This window comes from Anguilla anguilla, chromosome 2 (assembly GCF_013347855.1).
Source record: "Anguilla anguilla isolate fAngAng1 chromosome 2, fAngAng1.pri, whole genome shotgun sequence".
Classification (NCBI taxonomy): Eukaryota; Metazoa; Chordata; class Actinopteri; order Anguilliformes; family Anguillidae; genus Anguilla; species Anguilla anguilla.
In genome coordinates this window covers 64,108,714-64,126,260 of record NC_049202.1, presented here as the reverse complement: position 1 = coordinate 64,126,260, position 17,547 = coordinate 64,108,714, and the positions used below count along the sequence as shown (strand labels likewise).

Sequence of the window (17,547 nt, the reverse complement as noted above, 5' to 3'; positions counted from 1 at the left end):
TGTAATAATCACTATAAAGTAATCTGCCCTTTGAGGTAGGTGGTGAATTAAAAACTGCGATCTTTAATCCGCAAACTGGCAAGCAAGTGGACCGAATCGATACCTCCATACATTTGCCCTCACTTCTAATTTACAGGCATAGGGTCAAAACGTTAAGAATATTTAATATGTTATTGTTTTGATGTAGCCTACTTAATAACAAGAGAACACTCTGAAATTAGGCTTTTATAAACAATTGAATTACATAGATAGAATTGCAATTTACTTCAGAAATTGTCTAGACTATAAGACTATAGGCCCAATATTAAATTGGCAAATGTGATTAACCCGACATAAAATAAATAAACATGCTTAACATATTAGGATAAACGCCGTAGTTGCACCAAGCACTGCAATTCGTTTAGGATTCCATTATTCCGGTCGAAGTCATAAGCACATGACGCACATGTGGCATTCAACTGCACTGACTGAACTCGCGTGTCAGTGTAATGACTTCAACACTTGATAACACAGCGTACATGTTTCGTACATGCATCATACAATAATAGGCTAGTGTTTTAATTCTGACTTGTCGGTAGGCTACAATTAAGGCTATTCAAATTGTTATTCACCAGTGTATTTCGCGACAGGAGCATGGTCGACCTGAATTAACATATCATTCTCTTCAAAACACGACCGACAAAAATCCACTGTAATGTTCGTCTATAACAGTATCCTATCCATCACATAATTCTTGCGGGAAAAATACGCCATAAAATACAAGCTGTTGCTAGGGCAAACCCTGGGCGGGGCTTTCTTGTCAATCACACACGTGTCTAAGCCCATTGCGTCAGACCTGTAATAAAACACCGCCCGGTGCCTCTCCAGAAGTTTGTGTGTAACGTCGGCTTAGTGGTAAGGAACGAAATTAACTGAAAAAACAGAATAAGGATATAACCTTATTTCACTTTGCCCGGCCCAGTTGAACGAAGAAAACATATCAAGTGACGACAGATTTCCTTAAGAGTACCAAGTGCGAGGAACTGTGAACACGAGAACAGAGCAATGGACGTAAACGCCGAGGCCAAGCGAATCATGACTCTGTCCCTGGGCAAGCTTTACAGCTCGCGCTCCCAGCGCGGTGGACTGAGGCTTCACCGAAGCCTTCTGCTCTCTCTGGTTATGAGGACTGCTCGAGACGTGTACCTCACTGCCCGCCTGGTCAGCGAGAGCGAAGGAGGGCAGCTCGCCACCGTCCACAGTGTCCAGGAACAGCCAGCGACCGAGGAGCAAATGGATACAAGCAGCACTCAGGTCGAGACCTCCACGCCACAGTGCACCCGGTTAGCTGAATCCATGGATAGCCAGCCGTCCGAGGTGCAAAGCGAGCCTGGATATCCAAGCTGCGCCAGGGGCAAGGAGGACAAGGAGAACCGCAGCCCAGTGAGTACTGATCGCCCCTCAAGAAAACGCCGCGGCAAGGCAGCAGCCGAGCCAGACTTCCTGCCCAGCAAGAAGGCGAGAATGGAAACCGGAGGGGAAAGCCCGGTCATTCGGGGCGCTGGACTCAGAAACTGTAATGGGAACAGCTGTCGAGTGGGTGATTCGTTCACCTCCGTACCACTGTCCCAGGTCGTTGCTGTATTCTGAATCGGCGGCGCTAAAGTGGTTATTTAATCCCAATGTAAGGGATTCAGGTCTGAGCACAGACGGGCCAGGAATTGACCTACTTCGCGAAGAGGTGACGAAGGTTTAACGCCGACAGGAGGATTATCGACCTCTACACCCCTGGCAAAGAGCAAGCCTCTGGTCATGTGTAACGGAGGCGGCGGAGGTGGTCGGTGCCATTCATGAAGTGGAGTGAAAGCTGGGGCACGAGTGGGTCAGGGCAGCCCTGACCGCCCGCGAGCCGAGCGCGCTGGCAGATGATGAAGATGAGTCAGATACAACTCGCAGCTGTTGGAGTGGCTTCAAATACCAATTGTTCGCTGACCGCCAGACTGCAAGTGGGTCATCACACAGCGGTCGCAGTTGCACATGTTGTAGACATTGAAACGTGGACTGGGACGCTTCAGCAAACCGAGTTATCCACAAATAACCGGGGCCGGCAAGACGACGATTCGCAGCAGAGTTGCTGCTGAAACGAACTCTAGGCTTTGAACTTAAGTTTTAAAGGTGTCAAACGTTGTGTTTACTTGCGCGTTGTACCAAGTTACAGCGGTGCCGCTGTACGGTGTATCGCGAGACCAACAGTTTTGAGAATCTACAGGTTTCTACAGCTACAATGAAAACAAACCCGTATGTAAGGGTTTCGTCATGCTTTTAAATCATTCCTTTGTGTCTGGAGATGTAACGTATTTCTATTGTGTGTGCACAAACTAAAACTGATGGATGCATTTTTGTATTTCATTTATTATGCTCATGAATTGAATTTGAATGTACAAATAAACATTTCATAAATGATCTCAGCTGACACTCGTTTACCTTTCATTCCATGCTGCTATATTGAGCATAGGCCTAAAGCGACTATGCACCAGCCCTATATTTTCAAAGGAATACTCTTGAAAGATATCGCATCTGACATTTAAAAAAATCATATAATTCCCATCACAAGTTACTAGAGTTTCCCATTACGTTAAACAATCACCTGCCAATCTTAATGGAAACCATTTAGTTCTCTTTAAGGGAGTTCTTAGGGTAGCTGTATGAACAGGTAACTTGCGTATGCGAGAAATGAGGACGGCCAACCTGATATTTCCTGAAAGCTGGAAGTGCGCACTGATCTTTGCGCCAGAAACCGTGCAACAAGCCGGAAGTGGTAACGACGGCCAGGCTGTCTGACAACTTGCTGTATCATCTGAGAGCACGTCCGCGCATGTAGAAACATTTTTCACACAGAGAAGACGACGGGTCCTGACGTGTGGTATACTGCGGATTAGATTAGATCTGCAGAAAGTTAGGGTGAGTGACTGAGTTTAACAAATGTCACTCGTCTTTCCTCTCCAGAAAAAGCACCCGGGAACCACGTTAGGAATGTGCAGATGGTGTCAATCAGATTTCTTTCTTTCTTTATTTACTATTACGTGGTCATACGAATGGACATTAATGAACCTCCACGCTGTGTCCTCTAAAATGGGACGCCCAAATCTATGCATAGGCTATAGCCTAGTTTTTAAAAATTATCATTTTATTTTCAAGGTGTTTGTTATTCCTTTCCATTTTAACGACTGTATTAGGTTAATGTAAAATCAGTTTTTATCACATTCATGGTGATGAAACTTTTCTCATGTCTGTATCAGTTTGAGCTAAAAATAATCCTGATAGGCTACAACGGGATCGTGCGAGAGAAGCCTGGTAATCGTTAATAGGCCTACATTTAATCTATTAAGGCAGATACATATTTTCAGGGGTGCGTAGAATAAAAATAAAATAGAATATAAATGTACTTTCAGTAATATTTAAACTATTAAACATGTTAGCATACTTAGCACCAACATCCCTGATTTACGGGCGTAAACGACGACTCCATTTTTTAATGTAAGAGACTGAACCCGACGAAGCGACAATTCTCGTCGAACACTAGGTGCTCGTTTTGCCCTCAAAACTGGCTCCACACTGCACGTGACTATCCTCCAGCACACACAGCAGCCCTCTGACGTGGGTCTCCTTTTTTGGAGTGGAACGCACAGGAGGGTGGAGGGGCACATTCTTCTCCCCAATCGCAGGTGAAGAAAAGGCTTTGTTCACTGTTTGATGTATTTATGTACATTATTTTGTTCAATATAAAAAAGCACAGTAGATTAAAATTAATTCGAGAGGAGGAAAGGGGCCCTTTCTGCTGTATAAAAACATATTTTTGTGGAGGATGAACCCACCCCAATTTCCACATGAAAATTTTTTCCAGCCATGTTATGAACCGAAGGGCCCTGTTTTATTCATGTTATTGGCATCAAAACGGGGGTTTGGTGCTTCATACCTTTCTACCCAGCTGGACTACAGCATTCAGGCCTGTGATTCGCACAATCCCTGGGATAGAGGGTGAGAGAACTTGTATTGCCAAAACTGGTTTCCTTAGTTGTTATGCATCATTGCAATGCAAACCCCCTAACTCGTACCACCAGTTTTCCCCCATTGGAGAGTGTTAGTGTAGTGCATCTATTGGTACAAAATTTTAAGAATTCGGTTGGGAAAAATTGAAGTATTCACTGCCTTGTATATCTGCAAAACCAATCCCGGGTAACTGTTTAAAAAAAATGTTTTTTTTTTTTTGAGGATTGGATGGGATATTAACACAGATTTTGTTAATGGCTATCTCAATTTTGTTTTCTTTCACATTCGCTCACATATTATGCATCTTTCCTGCATCTCCACTGGAAGTGTACAATAGAGACCTGCACTGAGTAGCAATATGGTCCTCCTGTGGACATGCACAGTCAGATGCTTTGGTTTATTAAGCAGTTCCAGTAGGGAACAGCCCTTTCCAAGCCTTCTAATAAGGATGGCTCCTCCTCGGCAACCATGACTCAGAAATAACAGGGAACACAAACAGACTAACTTTTGCACAGCCATAAAAAAGCAAAGTGCTTCTGAACATACTTTAAGGTTTTTTGAATTATAGCCTCAAAAATAAGTATGTTTTCAGGGGGCCTAGTCAATGTCAGACTTGAACCCAATAGAGATGTTGTGGCCGGATCAGAAACAAGCATTTCATGCTGGAAAACCTGCCACTTTGTCAGAAATAAAGCAGTTCTGCGAAGAAGAGGGGGCTTAAATTCCTCCAGAGTGATGTGAAAGATTAAGATTGATAAAATTATCGGAAGCATTTGGTTGCAGTTCTTGCTGCTAAAGGTGGTGCAACCAGTTATTACGTTTAAGGGGGCAATTACTTTTTCACGTGGGTGATATGGGTGTTTGATAACTTTTCATTAAATAAAGTGATAATTAAAAGATGTATTTTGTGTTTACTCAGGTTCTCTTCGTCTAATATAAAATTTTTTATCTAAAAATCTGAAACTATTCAGTGTGGCAAATATGTGATAATAGAGGACATCAGGAAGCGGGCAAGTACATTTTCACAGCACTGTATAATGAGTGCAAATTAAGAAAAGGACTGAGGGGATAGGGGAATGCAGGGTAAACAGAGGGGGAGGCTGTGGAAGAGCGAAATGGGAGTGATGTTGGAGAAGATGGTGGGGGGGTGTCCCCTCTCCTTCTTTATACTGCACATTTCTAGCTCTACGCACAGGCGCTGTATTCATTTTGACTTAGAACAATGATCTTTTCCTGCATATTTAATAGTCACAGCTCCTACCAAAACGGGGACTGACTCTGCAATGACTGTTAGTCTGCCAACTTCCAACAGAGTGTAAAATGGGATGTATTGCACTGAACAGATATCATAATTATCTTGCCCGCTTGTGTCATTGTCTTGCATCCCTGAAGTGAGCTTGAGCCTTCTGTGTTATGAATGCATTGTGTCTGGGCCAATTGCTAGCAACGTTAGTGGTGAGCAGTCTATTGTTTACAGAGAATGCGTTCCTACTGGCAACCACGCTGACTGGAAATGAGTAACGTTACACCTTGTCAACAAATGCGGTGCCGCCCTCTTTTCTGCCAAAAATGGGAAAAGTGGGTGTGTGCAATTCACCAACGATCAAACTCTGGCGGAGGGAGATGGGCGTATTAGTCAGAACTACAGGGCGGAGTCACAGAGGTCAGATGAGGACTTCACCTACAGTAGTGCTGCTCCGTGTGGACAGATTGTTTTCAAGAGAACATCATTTAAAAAGCCAGCGCTTCCTATTGCAAAAGCGTGTCCACGCTAATAAAATGTTAAGAAGGAATGCTAACGAAGCATTCTTTAATACACTAATAAAGAATGTTCAGTTTAAATGTAATTCTACATGAGACAGAGCAGTGAACAGAGCCTAAAGGTGAACAGGACCATTAACAATTTTGAACAAAACGAGCAGGAATGTGTCTGTTGTGTCTTAGGCAGAGGGACTTGTGGGTACAAGCTGCGCCGGGGCTGTGAGGATGTGGTGGGTGAGTTGCCGCTGATGCCGCTGCTGTAGCTTATGAAGAGGCAGGGTGTGGCTCGCATGGGTGTGGATACAGCAGACCCTTTGGCGCGTCGATACTGCACTGGGGCAACGCAAGGCGAGAATAGCCTGAAATGAGCTCTGTTTATACAAACTCAGTGGTTTCTGATGCTTGTTAAAGTACAATAAGATTTTGTAAAGCTATATATACATGTAGCTACCAAAGCTGCAATACTGTGTGCGCATGTGTGTTGCGTATATTTGTGTGATGAATGCATGTGTGTTGTGTATAATTGTATATAAATGCGTGTGTGTGTGTGTGTGTGGGAGGCTGGGCTTTATAATGGCATATCTGTGTGCTGTGTGTATCAGGTTGCTATGGCTGTGTTTATCAGGGCTCACTGGAATATGTGTGTGTGTGTGTGTGTGTTGTGAGTGTGTGTGGGTGAGGAGGAGGAATGTGCTCATGCTGAGCTCATTTGGTCTGACACCCGTATCGAGTCTGGGTGGGAGACAGGAAGCAGGAAGTAAGGAGGGGGGGCGGGGGGCAGGGGGGTGGTTTTGCAGCAACGTGTCGGGACAGGGCAGAGCTGGCAGACGGGGGCGAGGTAGGGGGGTGGGGGGATGCGGGTAGTCAGGACCATAATTTGCATTGGGAATTAAACTCTTACTGTATATACTACTTCCTGGAAACTGGAGCGGGGTGTAACGTGTAAACAAATGAAGCCGTGTGACAGCGGCAGGTCAACCTTAGACATGCCTGGAGTCTGTGTTTCAGAAACGGGCGAATGAAAGGGGGGAAGAGATTAGGGTGGGGGTGGTGGCTGTGGGTGAGAGAGAGAGAGAGACAACAGTATACCATGATAAAGGGATCTCCAGGAAGGGAAGAATACAGGGAGTGAGAGAAAAGTAGGAAGAATGGAAGAATGCAAAGTGTTATATAATGGTTAGCTATTAAGCTAAGTTAAATTCTGCATGAACACCAGGAAGTATTTATTTACAGAGTTGTCAGTGCTGTGAAGAGATTTGTCGTAGTGGTGGAGACAGAGGATATGTCAGTCCAGGCTTTGATGCAGTACTGGATACTCTCTAGTTCACTGGTTGTGAGCCTAGATGGGCTGAATGGCCTATTCTCATCATAATTAATTCTTATGACCTTGTCCATTACATTTCCCAGTGAACATTTTTGTGCTGAGAAGTTGGTGAAATGCCGTTTCGGGTGAAAACCCGGCTACATTTGGTCAATAAGTTAAAGTTTCCACGCTGACTGGGAAGTAGCCAGGCTGTAGGCATTTAAAATCTGAGATGTATTTCGGTTAGCCTTGTCAAAAATGTTTACGTGAAAACATCTCTCAACTTAGATTTGTACCCCTCCAGACATCTAGATCCTGGGCGGGTCTCCCGGATCATGGCTCCATAATGCGCAGCCATTTTCCTCGTCACGTTAAATGTTACACAGGTCGGAAATGAAGCCCAACAGAAGGATGTGCAGTAATGCTGATCTGTGCCTCACAGAATGGCGCGCCACGCAAACACTGAGGAGAGAGGAGACGAAAAAATAAAGAGAGGGCAAAGAGACACCAGGAAGGCTGCATTCTCTCCGGGTTTATTCGGGTTCCTTAGGAAGAATTCTCTTCAGAATTACAAAATGCACTGGTAGAAATAGCTGAGAGAGAAACATAGAGAGAAAGAGATTCCACAGCCAAAATAAAGGGCTACATCATCACATTCAGGCAGCTTCTGTTCCAGCTCTACTGGAGGATTTTTTAAATACTTCTTTAACCCCCCCGCCCCCCCCCCCCAACTGGAAATATTTTTTATTCTTCTTTTCTTTTCTTTTTTTTTTCTCAAACATTGCGTCGATGTGTGTTTATCTCAACCCCAGACTCTCAGTGAACACTTGGCAATAAGAAACTAACAAAGCTCCTTTGATATGAACACCAAAGTCGTTTTGTTATTGTTTTTTGTTTTTTTTTTTGTCTTTTTTTGCATTTTTTGTTTTTAAAAATAGAAGAAGAAAAGGAACACATTGCTTTTAAAAACATCTATCTATATTTATATATACTTTTTTCTTGATATTCTTTTTTTGAATTCCTGAAGATGACTTTATACCCCACATAGTGGCATGCACATTGCACATGCAGTTCTGTAAGTAAATACGTTTCTTTTTTGTCTTTGTCATTTAAATGTTTTTCTTTTTCTCTTTTAAATTCCTCGGTGGCTCCTGCGTGCTTTATTCACATGGAATGGTGGTGAGTTAGTTAGCGCTCGTTAACCGACGCTTGATTGGGACCATGGGGACCCAGTGGTGTGTGATGTCAGGGGAACATGTCAGGGCATGCTTTGTTTTCAGGTGTGACAGTGACAGACGTGTCCGACTCTCACAAACACACTCACACTCTCATGCACGCACACACACACACACACACACACACACACGTGCGCACACAAACACACTCACACTCTCGTGCTAACGCTGGCACAGATACACAACCAAGCACGTACTGTCCCCTACCACCGTCTCCCTCACACACACATGCGCACACACACACACACACACACACACACACACACACACACACACCTGCCCCTCAGACTGCACTCAGGCCCTTGTTGAGCCTCTATCTTAGTGTGGTGCATTCACATGGGACTACACTCAGCTAAGTGGTTAAATGCTGAATGTTATTCTGGGGGGATCTGTAAACCTGGCCAGGTGTGTACAGGGCTCCAGACTGATTCTGGGACTGAACTGTTGCCTGGGAGACCTGAGCGGCATTTCGTCTGGGGAGGGCCGGGGCGATGCAGCACCCATCCATCTCCATTATCTGTCCTGCTTATTCCTGGTCAGGGTTGCAGGGTGGCTGGAGCCTATCCCAGCATGCATTGGGCGAAAGGCAGGAAAACACCCCGGGCAGGTTGCCGGTCGGCGATGCAGCGGTTTTAGTGCAAATAACAGGAGTCTGTCCAGCCTCTGCGTGTCTGAGCCTCCCGAGCAGAGTCCCCCTCCCCAGGCTCTGTGCGCGTCTGAGCCTCCCTAGCAGAGTCCCCCTCCCCAGGCTCCGTGCGTGTCTGAGCCTCCCGAGCAGAGTCCCCCTCCCCAGGCTCCCTGCGTGTCTGAGCCTCCCTAGCAGAGTCCCCCTCCCCAGCCTCTGCGTGTCTGAGCCTCCCTAGCAGAGCCCCCCTCCCCAGGCTCCGTGCGTGTCTGTGTGGGGCTCTGGGCCGTGAGCTCCACCGAGCAGGACTCCCCTCGCACCTCCGGAGGGTTCAGGGAGCAGCAGCGTTCAGGCGCAGGCCGGGGGGACGCCTGGCGGAAGCTGCCCTGGGACGGGAGCGAGTTAGCGGGTGAGGAGACGGAGGAATGGCGGCGGGTGAAGGATGGAGAGGGAAGAGTGGTGCAGGGATCCCTGTGGCACGTCACTGCAGAATGCCCGCTGGGGTTCCTCTCACTGAGTGCCCGTGCCTGCAGTCTGCTGGGAGCACGTCTGATGCCTCTGGGGCACACTTCACAAATTCACTTTCAATTTTACTGCTGATGCCACTAGCATCCTCCCTCTGGAACATCTGCCTGACCTGAGTGCTGTAATTGAACCATTAAGTGAAGCATTATGTGTGTGTGTATGCATGTATCTAGAGGGAGAGGCAGTATAGGCTATAATATACTGTCAATACTCTTTATGCCCCCTTGTGGCTGCTCATTATACTGCATGTGATTTATTTTTTTGACACACTACCTGCAAACGACTTCCAGTTAACCTCAACATGTCTTAAAATGGAAACACCAGCATGCAAACTGCAAGAAGACAGAGAAATGACTTGATGGAAGAGACAGGAGAGTAAGACGGTGAAGTAGAGAAGAGAATGGACACAGCTATTGTTTCGGGAGGTTTATGGGTGATATAGGTTATCGATGATTTACAGAGTCAATGTACAGACAGAAAAATGACAGACCTGCACAACCGCCCAAACTGGCCGTGATTACCCCCCCGCCCCCACCCCCTCCTCCCACCCCCCAATAACAACAAACACCCGTTGATAGAAAAGACAGTCATCCAATCTCATGCTCCACTGGTTCACCCTTCCATGTGCCAATGAAGATCTGGCCAGGGGGGGCACAGAGGGGGGAGGCAGGGTCCATGGCTTATGGCCTTTATAGATGACAGGAGGAGAGGAAGATGATGAATGGAGGATGAAGAGCTATCCCATGATCCCAGCCGGCATCTGGCAGGCGTCTCTGCCGTTGTGTCTGAGCGCTGAGAGGGGGGCGTGGTTTCTGTGAGTGTCTGTTTGCTCAGCAGTGAAAGGCACTGCATACACTGTGCCCTATCGCACATAAACACACTCTTACACACACACACACTCAAACACATACACACGCTCACAAACACACACACACACACACTCAAACACATACACACGCTCACAAACACACACACACACACACACACTCTCAAACACATACACACGCTCACAAACACACATACACACTAACACATATGCACGCACACACAGGACTGTGTCACTGTCATGACAGCGAATTCTCCCAGTCTCCCTCCCTGAGAGCTGATCTCTGCTATGACCAAACGTGTGCAGTTCTGTTGTGAAATTTGTCCTATCGTGTAACTATCAATACTTTTTTTTTTTTTTTTCTGGATTTCGCACTATACTCCATCACTGCACATAGTCCTTCCATCTCTGTGCCTTTTTTTTTTTTTTACGCTAACACACAGAGAAGAGCGTGCGGAGTGTGTGCGGCTACGTGAGCATTGCTTTTGGTCTCACCACCTCGAACCATCACAAGAAAGCCCTTATTTATGCACTACCGTTATCATCACACTAGAGATACACACCATCCAAAAATCAGACGCGGGTACCACTGAATGGATGGACCGCCTCTCCTTTGTTCCCTGAAAGGGAAGGACATGCGGAGACAATGGGATGGGGCTCCATATGTAAACACTTTTTTAGAGGGAAAGAGAGGAGAGAGAAGGGGGAAGACGACAGGAAAATGGGGGATGGTAATGAGAAAAGAAAGAGAACCCACGTCTGGATTAGTGAACAAAATGTCGAGAAGTAATTGAGAGAATTGAGATGAAGGACGATAAGAGGAATGAAGGAAGAGACCTGCACAGCGACAGCAATCGCAAAAATCGCTTGGTCATAAAGAGGAAAACAAGTAGCGGGGAAACACAATAAGCTTTGGGATGATCATGTATTGTGACACGATTTGCGCTGTCTTTTGGAGCACACAAGACACCCATTTTTTTGTTGGTAACTGCAGTGGTGTTTGCCATTTTGGCTCCACAAGGTGTGAAACATGCAACATTTGGAGCCAAAATGATTTCATTCGAAATGGCCAATCCTGTATTCCCAGTTTCGGGTCCAGGTTTCAGGAAAGGGAACGATGAAGAAAAGGAGCAAGGAGAAAGGAAGTAAGAGAGAATGCGATAGAGAAGAAGTGGGTGAGAGAGAGAGAGAAAGAGGGAGGGTTTTTCCTTTCTCTTGGCAGTAGAGCCAAACTCACAGGTGAGTATCTGTAAAATCCAATCCATTCTTATGTTACACATTTAAATGCGCTTCTTTTACACTTCAATGATAAGAAACTGAATATTAACAAATCAGTTAAACCTCAGAAATGGCAGAATTTCACTGGCAGACTGGACGCAGTTGCCAGGGCGATTGCACCTTAGCAACAAAGCGACCACCGTGCAGTAGGGCCCATAAACCTCTCCTACCCCAGACCAAGCTGGCCACAGAGAAGCTCAAACACACGGTCACTGGTACTAATACTCATGTCATTAAGGCCTATAGATGGTCCTGTTAAATAAGGGGTTTGCATGAAATAACAGTCAGAAGGCACTGTGGCTCTCCAGGATCAGGAATGCTAACCCCTAGCCAATTTAGTCCATCCTCTGAGACCCGGGGTGTCGAGCCACCCCTCTTCCTGATGGTGGCCTGGAGATGGTAACTACTGGGGGAGGGAGAGGGAGAGGGAGAGGGAGAGAGAGATAGGCAGCAAGAGAGAGAGAAAGAGAGAGAGAGAGCAGGGAGAAGGAAACCAAATGAGTGGCCATAACAGGGTGGAAACAAGGTGGCTATAGATCAGGTGCCATTCATGTACGTCCACCGTTCTGTGACGCACACACACACACACACACACACAAACTGGACCACACTGCTGAAGTGGTGAAGCGCTATTAAAAGCTGGCCTGCAGTGATCTGCATAGAATCGTGCCTGTGAACGCACAGACGCCTCTCTCTAACCTCTCTCTGAAGTGGCACAGCACGCTCCTTCGCTGTGTGGCTAACACCTGTGCTACGTCACGCGTGCGCAGGGACCTCTGAAGAGAGGCGTCGCCTAGCAACACGCCTGTACCGTACAATGTCCGGGGATGGGGACCTCTAGCATTGCTTGCTATAGCATGAACAGGCTGATAGAGGACTGTAGGTGGGAGCAACCTCTACAGTGATAACAATAAGGAGAAACCTAGTCACGTGGCAGTGATGGGAGCAGTATTGTATCGAATACCTTGGTAGTGCAGCGAGAAAGACTGAGAAGTCAAAGTTGGTTTCAGTGGACAGAAACGCTAAAGGATTGAAGGGGTGCGTGGAGGTGGGGGCTGGGGGCTGTGGGGCGAGGGGTGGGGGGCAGAGGAAAGTTTGGCAGGAAGAGCGTAGCCCTTGGTCCTTCTGTGCGGTTGTTTTGGCTGTGGCGCACGTCCCGAACGCAGTGAACACTTCGTGGGTACAGACTGGCTGTCATGACGACAGGAAGGCAGGGAGACGTGAGCGGCAACAGTGGGCTGTGTCGCCCCCTGGTGGCAGCCGTGTCGGCTGGGTTGGCGTTACCCCCCCTCCCCATCTCCTCCCAAAGACAAAACAGCACCACCTTGTGGTCAACAAATACTCAACCTCCCCCCCACCCCTCCTGCGTCAGAAAAATAATCTGAATGAGAAAAACAGAGCAGCATTGATCGTGATTAACATGATCAATAGTGCATCTCTCTCTCACGCTGCGATGAGAAAGCAACAAACATTTTCACTAATCAGATTTAGGAACAGTTGAGGGGCCTCCGAGGAAAAGCCAATAATAGCCAGCAGCCACAGTTTTTATTTTAAATGACTGTGTTTTGACAGCCCCGTATGAGAATCGGATGGGTTTTCATTCCAGCACTGCACCGTGCTGTAGCTGCACCATATGACTTTTCTTTTCCATTTTTCCTGAGACCCCTCAACATGGATTATTCCTTCAACCCAACTTTCTTTCCCTCGGCTCATCAGAAACAAGTGAAACACTTTTCGTGCGGGGTAAACTGTGGGATTTTGAGCGCCCGTGACTGGAGACGCATGGAGGGAGGGGCTAGGTGGCGGATACTGATTGTTACAGCGGCCCTTCTGAAGTGGTCCTGCTCCAGCTCAGACCTCCACCTTCCGCTCCTTAACTACACCTTTCCCCCACTGCCTCCCCCATCATAGAATGCCCCCCAGGGCTGGAGGCTGGCATAGTGGGGGGGGGTGCGGGAGTGGGATTGCAATTAAGAAGCAGGCCGGTCATAAATTGTTGCCGTGGGTTACAGTGATAGTGGGGCCGGGTTAAAAGTTTAGTTGTGCCCCTCCACCCCCAAAAAAAGATTTCTTTGAAATCTGCTTCCTCTGCGGTGGCAATCGCAATGTGACCAGCTCTCAGAAACTACACAGTTTGTAGTTTTGCAGAGAGACAGGAAGTGCACAAGTCCCATAGTGCCGTGTTATCTCCACAGAGCTCCACACCCCCCCCCCCCCCCCCCCCCCCCCCCCACAGTCCCATCCTGGAACACAACAATGAGAATAAGATGAACACAGCTGAATTTAAAAAAATAAACAACTCAACAAAAGAAAAATCCATCTCTCAAAATCACTATCATTAATACTGGCATCATTATTTATAGAATTAGTATCATTAATAATAACTAATCAACTCTTAAAACGGAGACATTCTCTCTTTGTCTCTCCCTCTGTCTCCGTCTCTCTCTTTCACTGGTGCTCTTCTTAGGAAAGCCGTGGAAGACTGTGAGCAGTAGTGTGGTTTGGGGGAGAACATAACAGCAGGGCAGATTGTGACCAGGGACTGGCCTGGGACTGACCTGGGACTGTCCTGGGAACTCAGCTCGGCTGTCAGCTGTCAGATCACAGTGCTCAAATCCTCTCGATTTGCACTGTACCTTTTCCTCCACTTAAGCCTCTGGTATTTTATGCTTAAAGAGGACGGGCTTCTATGTAGCTTGCATGCTGGTAACATGTCAAAGTATTCTTGCAAAGATCCACCTGTGAAGCGGATCCAAAAGTTCACTGGTGTTTAATGAAGACGTTTACACTTTGTTCTGTCATATGTGTGTTTGGAAATTCAGAACAAAAAATGAACGAACTATCCCCACAAAAATAAACCCATACGCCCTCAGCCCGCCACTGATGCAAGAGCACAGCGAGAGATCGACAGGCAGCGCGGGAGAGAGAGAGACTGAGGCAGACAGAGCAAGAGAGAGAGAACTCCCGCACACTCGAACAGAGGACCAGTAAATTAACCCCCCCCCCCCCCCCAAACCCTCCCACCCCAGACGGTAAAGCTTCTCTCTGTTAGTTTAGTATTAATCATGCAGGATTCCATCAGATTTTACCCAAAGAGTTCAAACAAAGCAGAGCGGGTGCAACAGAATCGTTAAGCTCCAATGTTCAGGAAGAGGAGGAAGGAGACCAGGAAGAAGGAGCAGAAGAAGAAGAAGAAGATATTCTGAAGAATCTGTCTGTTGTTTCGCAAACACCACCCTCCCCTCCCTTCCCATTTCTTCCTTCCAGGGCCGGGCTGGCTGTGTGGGAGCCGTGGTTTGAGATGGTGGTGGTGGTGGGGGGGGTTTGATTGGTGGAGTGGGACAGGCAGGCCACCCCTTTACCACATCCACGAGTTCAAAGGCCTTTCTCCCCGTCGCCTTGACCAAACACCCCCCCCCCCCCCCCACACACACACACGCACGCACGCACGCAAACACAGGCGGTGAGGTCAGTGTCAACGTTCAGCGTAATGGACGGTAAACACAGATGATAAAACTCATCTATTAGTACCCAGCAGCAGGGTAAGGTCTCCCGCGGTGGACCCAGCTCCTCTGGCCTGCCCTGAAAAGCAGGGCGCCCACTCTCCTCCTGCCCCTCCACCCCCTTTTTTATTCATTTATTTATTCACTCATTCCTTCATTTATTTATTTTTTTATTTTTTTCTTGACCGCTTTGTTTTCTTTTTCGCCGCCGGGTTGTTTCTGAAGGCAGGGCGCGGCGTGGTGCGACGGAAGGGTCCGCTCTCTATTTTTTATTTTTCGTTTGTTTGTTTGTTTTGTTCTGTTCCCTTTGTTTCCGCGGGCGAAGCGGGGTATGGTGGCACTCCCATCGGTTTGTCGGCCATTTTGCATACTGGGCGGGCTGAGCGCAAAACCTTCTGGCAAGCGCAGAACGCCGCGTACCGATTAGTCCAGAAGCGAGATCACATGAGAGGATCGCCGACCAGGAGCCCTGCGATTGGCCGGAGACAGGAAATCACCTTCACCACAGCCGGTAGGGGCACAGCTGAATCGATAAGACCAACTGAACTCCATCATGGCAGGACAAACTTAAATAGGTCCGTGATACATTTTAAACAAGGGTGCTGCATATTTTTCCTGAAAAAAGAAAGCCACTGGCAGGAATGGAATCTGAGATTATAGAAGCATTATGGGCCATGAAGCATTAGCTACAGCTGGGTCTTTAGTGGTTAGCTGTATTTTTTAAAAGAATAAATAATTTGACATGGCGCTACAGTACAAAATATGTACCCGTAATGATCTCATAGCTTTGGCTTCTTTCACTTAGCTCTAGTTAATTTTGATGAATTAACTTGGTCTGTAAATATATATATATATATTTTTATTGATCATAGCAAAATATTTCTTTTGCCCCTCGTGTATTAAAATATACATCCGGTGATTTCTGTCTTATTGAAAGGCGTTCTCCGTCGGCACTCTCATGTGAAATCGCCTCTAGCGTGTGGGACGCGGCACTGTCCCCGTATCCACACGCCCCTCTCGCCTGGCGTCGCCCCCCGGCACCCCCTCTCCGTCATTGTCTAGTCCTCTCCCCCACCCCCCCAGCAGAGAGCAGAAACAGGAGGGGTGGAGCGGGGGGGGGGGGCGAACGGTGCGTGTCCTCGTGTCTCTCTCCGGCCGGGCCAGAAACACGCTCTCTCCCACAGCTCTTTCCCCGCCCTCCTCGCCGTGTCACTTCCTGTAGAAAGAACAGGACGGTACTGCGCCCCCCCCCCCCCCTTCCCTCCCGGCTAGCACCAGTCGTCCTCGTCGGTCTCGCTGTAGGGTTCGTGCAGCCCCTTTCGGGGGCCCCTGGGGTGCGGGGGCCTGTGAGCTGGGTGGGGGGGGCCCTGCCGGTGTGGGGAGGGCGAGGCCGAGCGGTAGCCGTTGGGCAGGCGGCGCGGCGGCGGCGGCGGCTGGCAGTGGGGAGGCGTGGCGTGGCGGGCAGTCCTGGGCGAGCGGGGGCCGGGGTTGGGGTTGGGGTTGGGGTTGGGGTGCGGGTGCGGGTGGGGGTGGGGGTTGCCCTGGTGGAGGCTCTGGTCGTAGGCGGGCGGCTCGTGGCGGTCATAGTCGTAGTCCTGGTCGTAGAGGCAGCCGTCTCCCTCCGGGCCGTCGTGGGGGGGGGCGGGCACCCAGCGGGCGTGGCGGGCGGAGCGGGGCGAGCCGCGGGGGGAGCCGTGGTGGGACGGCGGGTGGTGGTGGTGATGGTGGTGGTGGTGGTGGTGGGCATCGTGGCCCGGGGGGGAGCAGTGGCGGGGGGTGGGCGAGGCCAGCCTGCACTGGCCGTGCGGGGCGTTGGCGGCCTTGCGCAAGGCGGGGGAGTAGGCGACGTGCGGCCGGGGCGTGGAGGGGGTCTGGGGCAGCTGCCGGCGGCCGCGGCGGGGGGTGCTGGTGCCGGAGGTCGAGGGGACGGGGCTCCCGCTCACTGAACTACTGCCCTACATGAAAATGAACACAAAGCAAACAAAAAAGCACAACAAAATTAACAACGAAAGAACACCACGACATGCAGACACACCAACAACCACAACAGAGAGAGAGAGAGAGAGAGAGAGAGAGAGAGAGAGAGAGAGAGAGAGAGAGAGAGAGAGAGAGAGAGAGGAGAGAGAGAGAGAGAGAGAGAGAGAGAGAGAGAGAGAGAGAGAGAGAGAGAGAGAGAGAGAGAGAGAGAGAGAGAGAGAGAGAGAGAGAGAGGAGAGTTGACACAATGAAGAGACATAACAACAGTTAAAAACAAAATCATAAAACAGGAACCACCGAAGGGTGGGGTGCGAAGAGTAGCGGAGAGAGAAACCACATTTTTGCACAAAAGGAGAGAGGACACAAAGAAAATGAACAAAAAAACGAAAGAAAAGAGAAGCTGAGTTAGTAAGTGATGCTGGTCAAGCAGCAGACGTGAAGACTGAAACAGGAACAGGGTTTTCTACAGAGACACAGCCGCACAG

The 17,547-nt window shown here is 48.4% G+C and overlaps 2 protein-coding genes across 18 annotated transcripts in view; one reads left to right on the top strand and one right to left on the bottom strand.

The window, feature by feature from the left end:
* The first annotated feature begins 833 nt into the window (after window positions 1-833).
* Window positions 834-2,447, top strand: ier2b (immediate early response 2b). The gene has a single exon (XM_035405758.1). The coding sequence runs from the start codon at window positions 1,045-1,047 to the stop codon at window positions 1,627-1,629; it is 585 nt and encodes a 194-aa protein (XP_035261649.1). The 5' UTR covers window positions 834-1,044; the 3' UTR covers window positions 1,630-2,447.
* Window positions 2,448-10,695: 8,248 nt separating this feature from the next.
* The window catches only part of cacna1ab (calcium channel, voltage-dependent, P/Q type, alpha 1A subunit, b), a 154,991-nt gene continuing 148,139 nt past the window's right edge, over window positions 10,696-17,547 (bottom strand). For 15 of the 17 annotated variants that reach the window (XM_035405737.1, XM_035405745.1, XM_035405751.1 and 12 more), the window contains one exon: window positions 10,699-17,040. In XM_035405737.1, coding sequence (XP_035261628.1) covers window positions 16,354-17,040 — 687 coding nt within the window. In that variant the 3' untranslated portion in view covers window positions 10,699-16,353. Of the gene's footprint in view, window positions 17,041-17,547 lie in introns of all 17 variants that reach the window. The other 2 variants (XM_035405753.1, XM_035405754.1) reach the window with 2 other exon arrangements.

Excerpts from the sequence above, each read along its gene's own strand:
- ier2b (XM_035405758.1), top strand. The coding sequence starts at position 1,045 with ATGGACGTAAACGCCGAGGCCAAGCGAATCATGACTCTGTCCCTGGGC.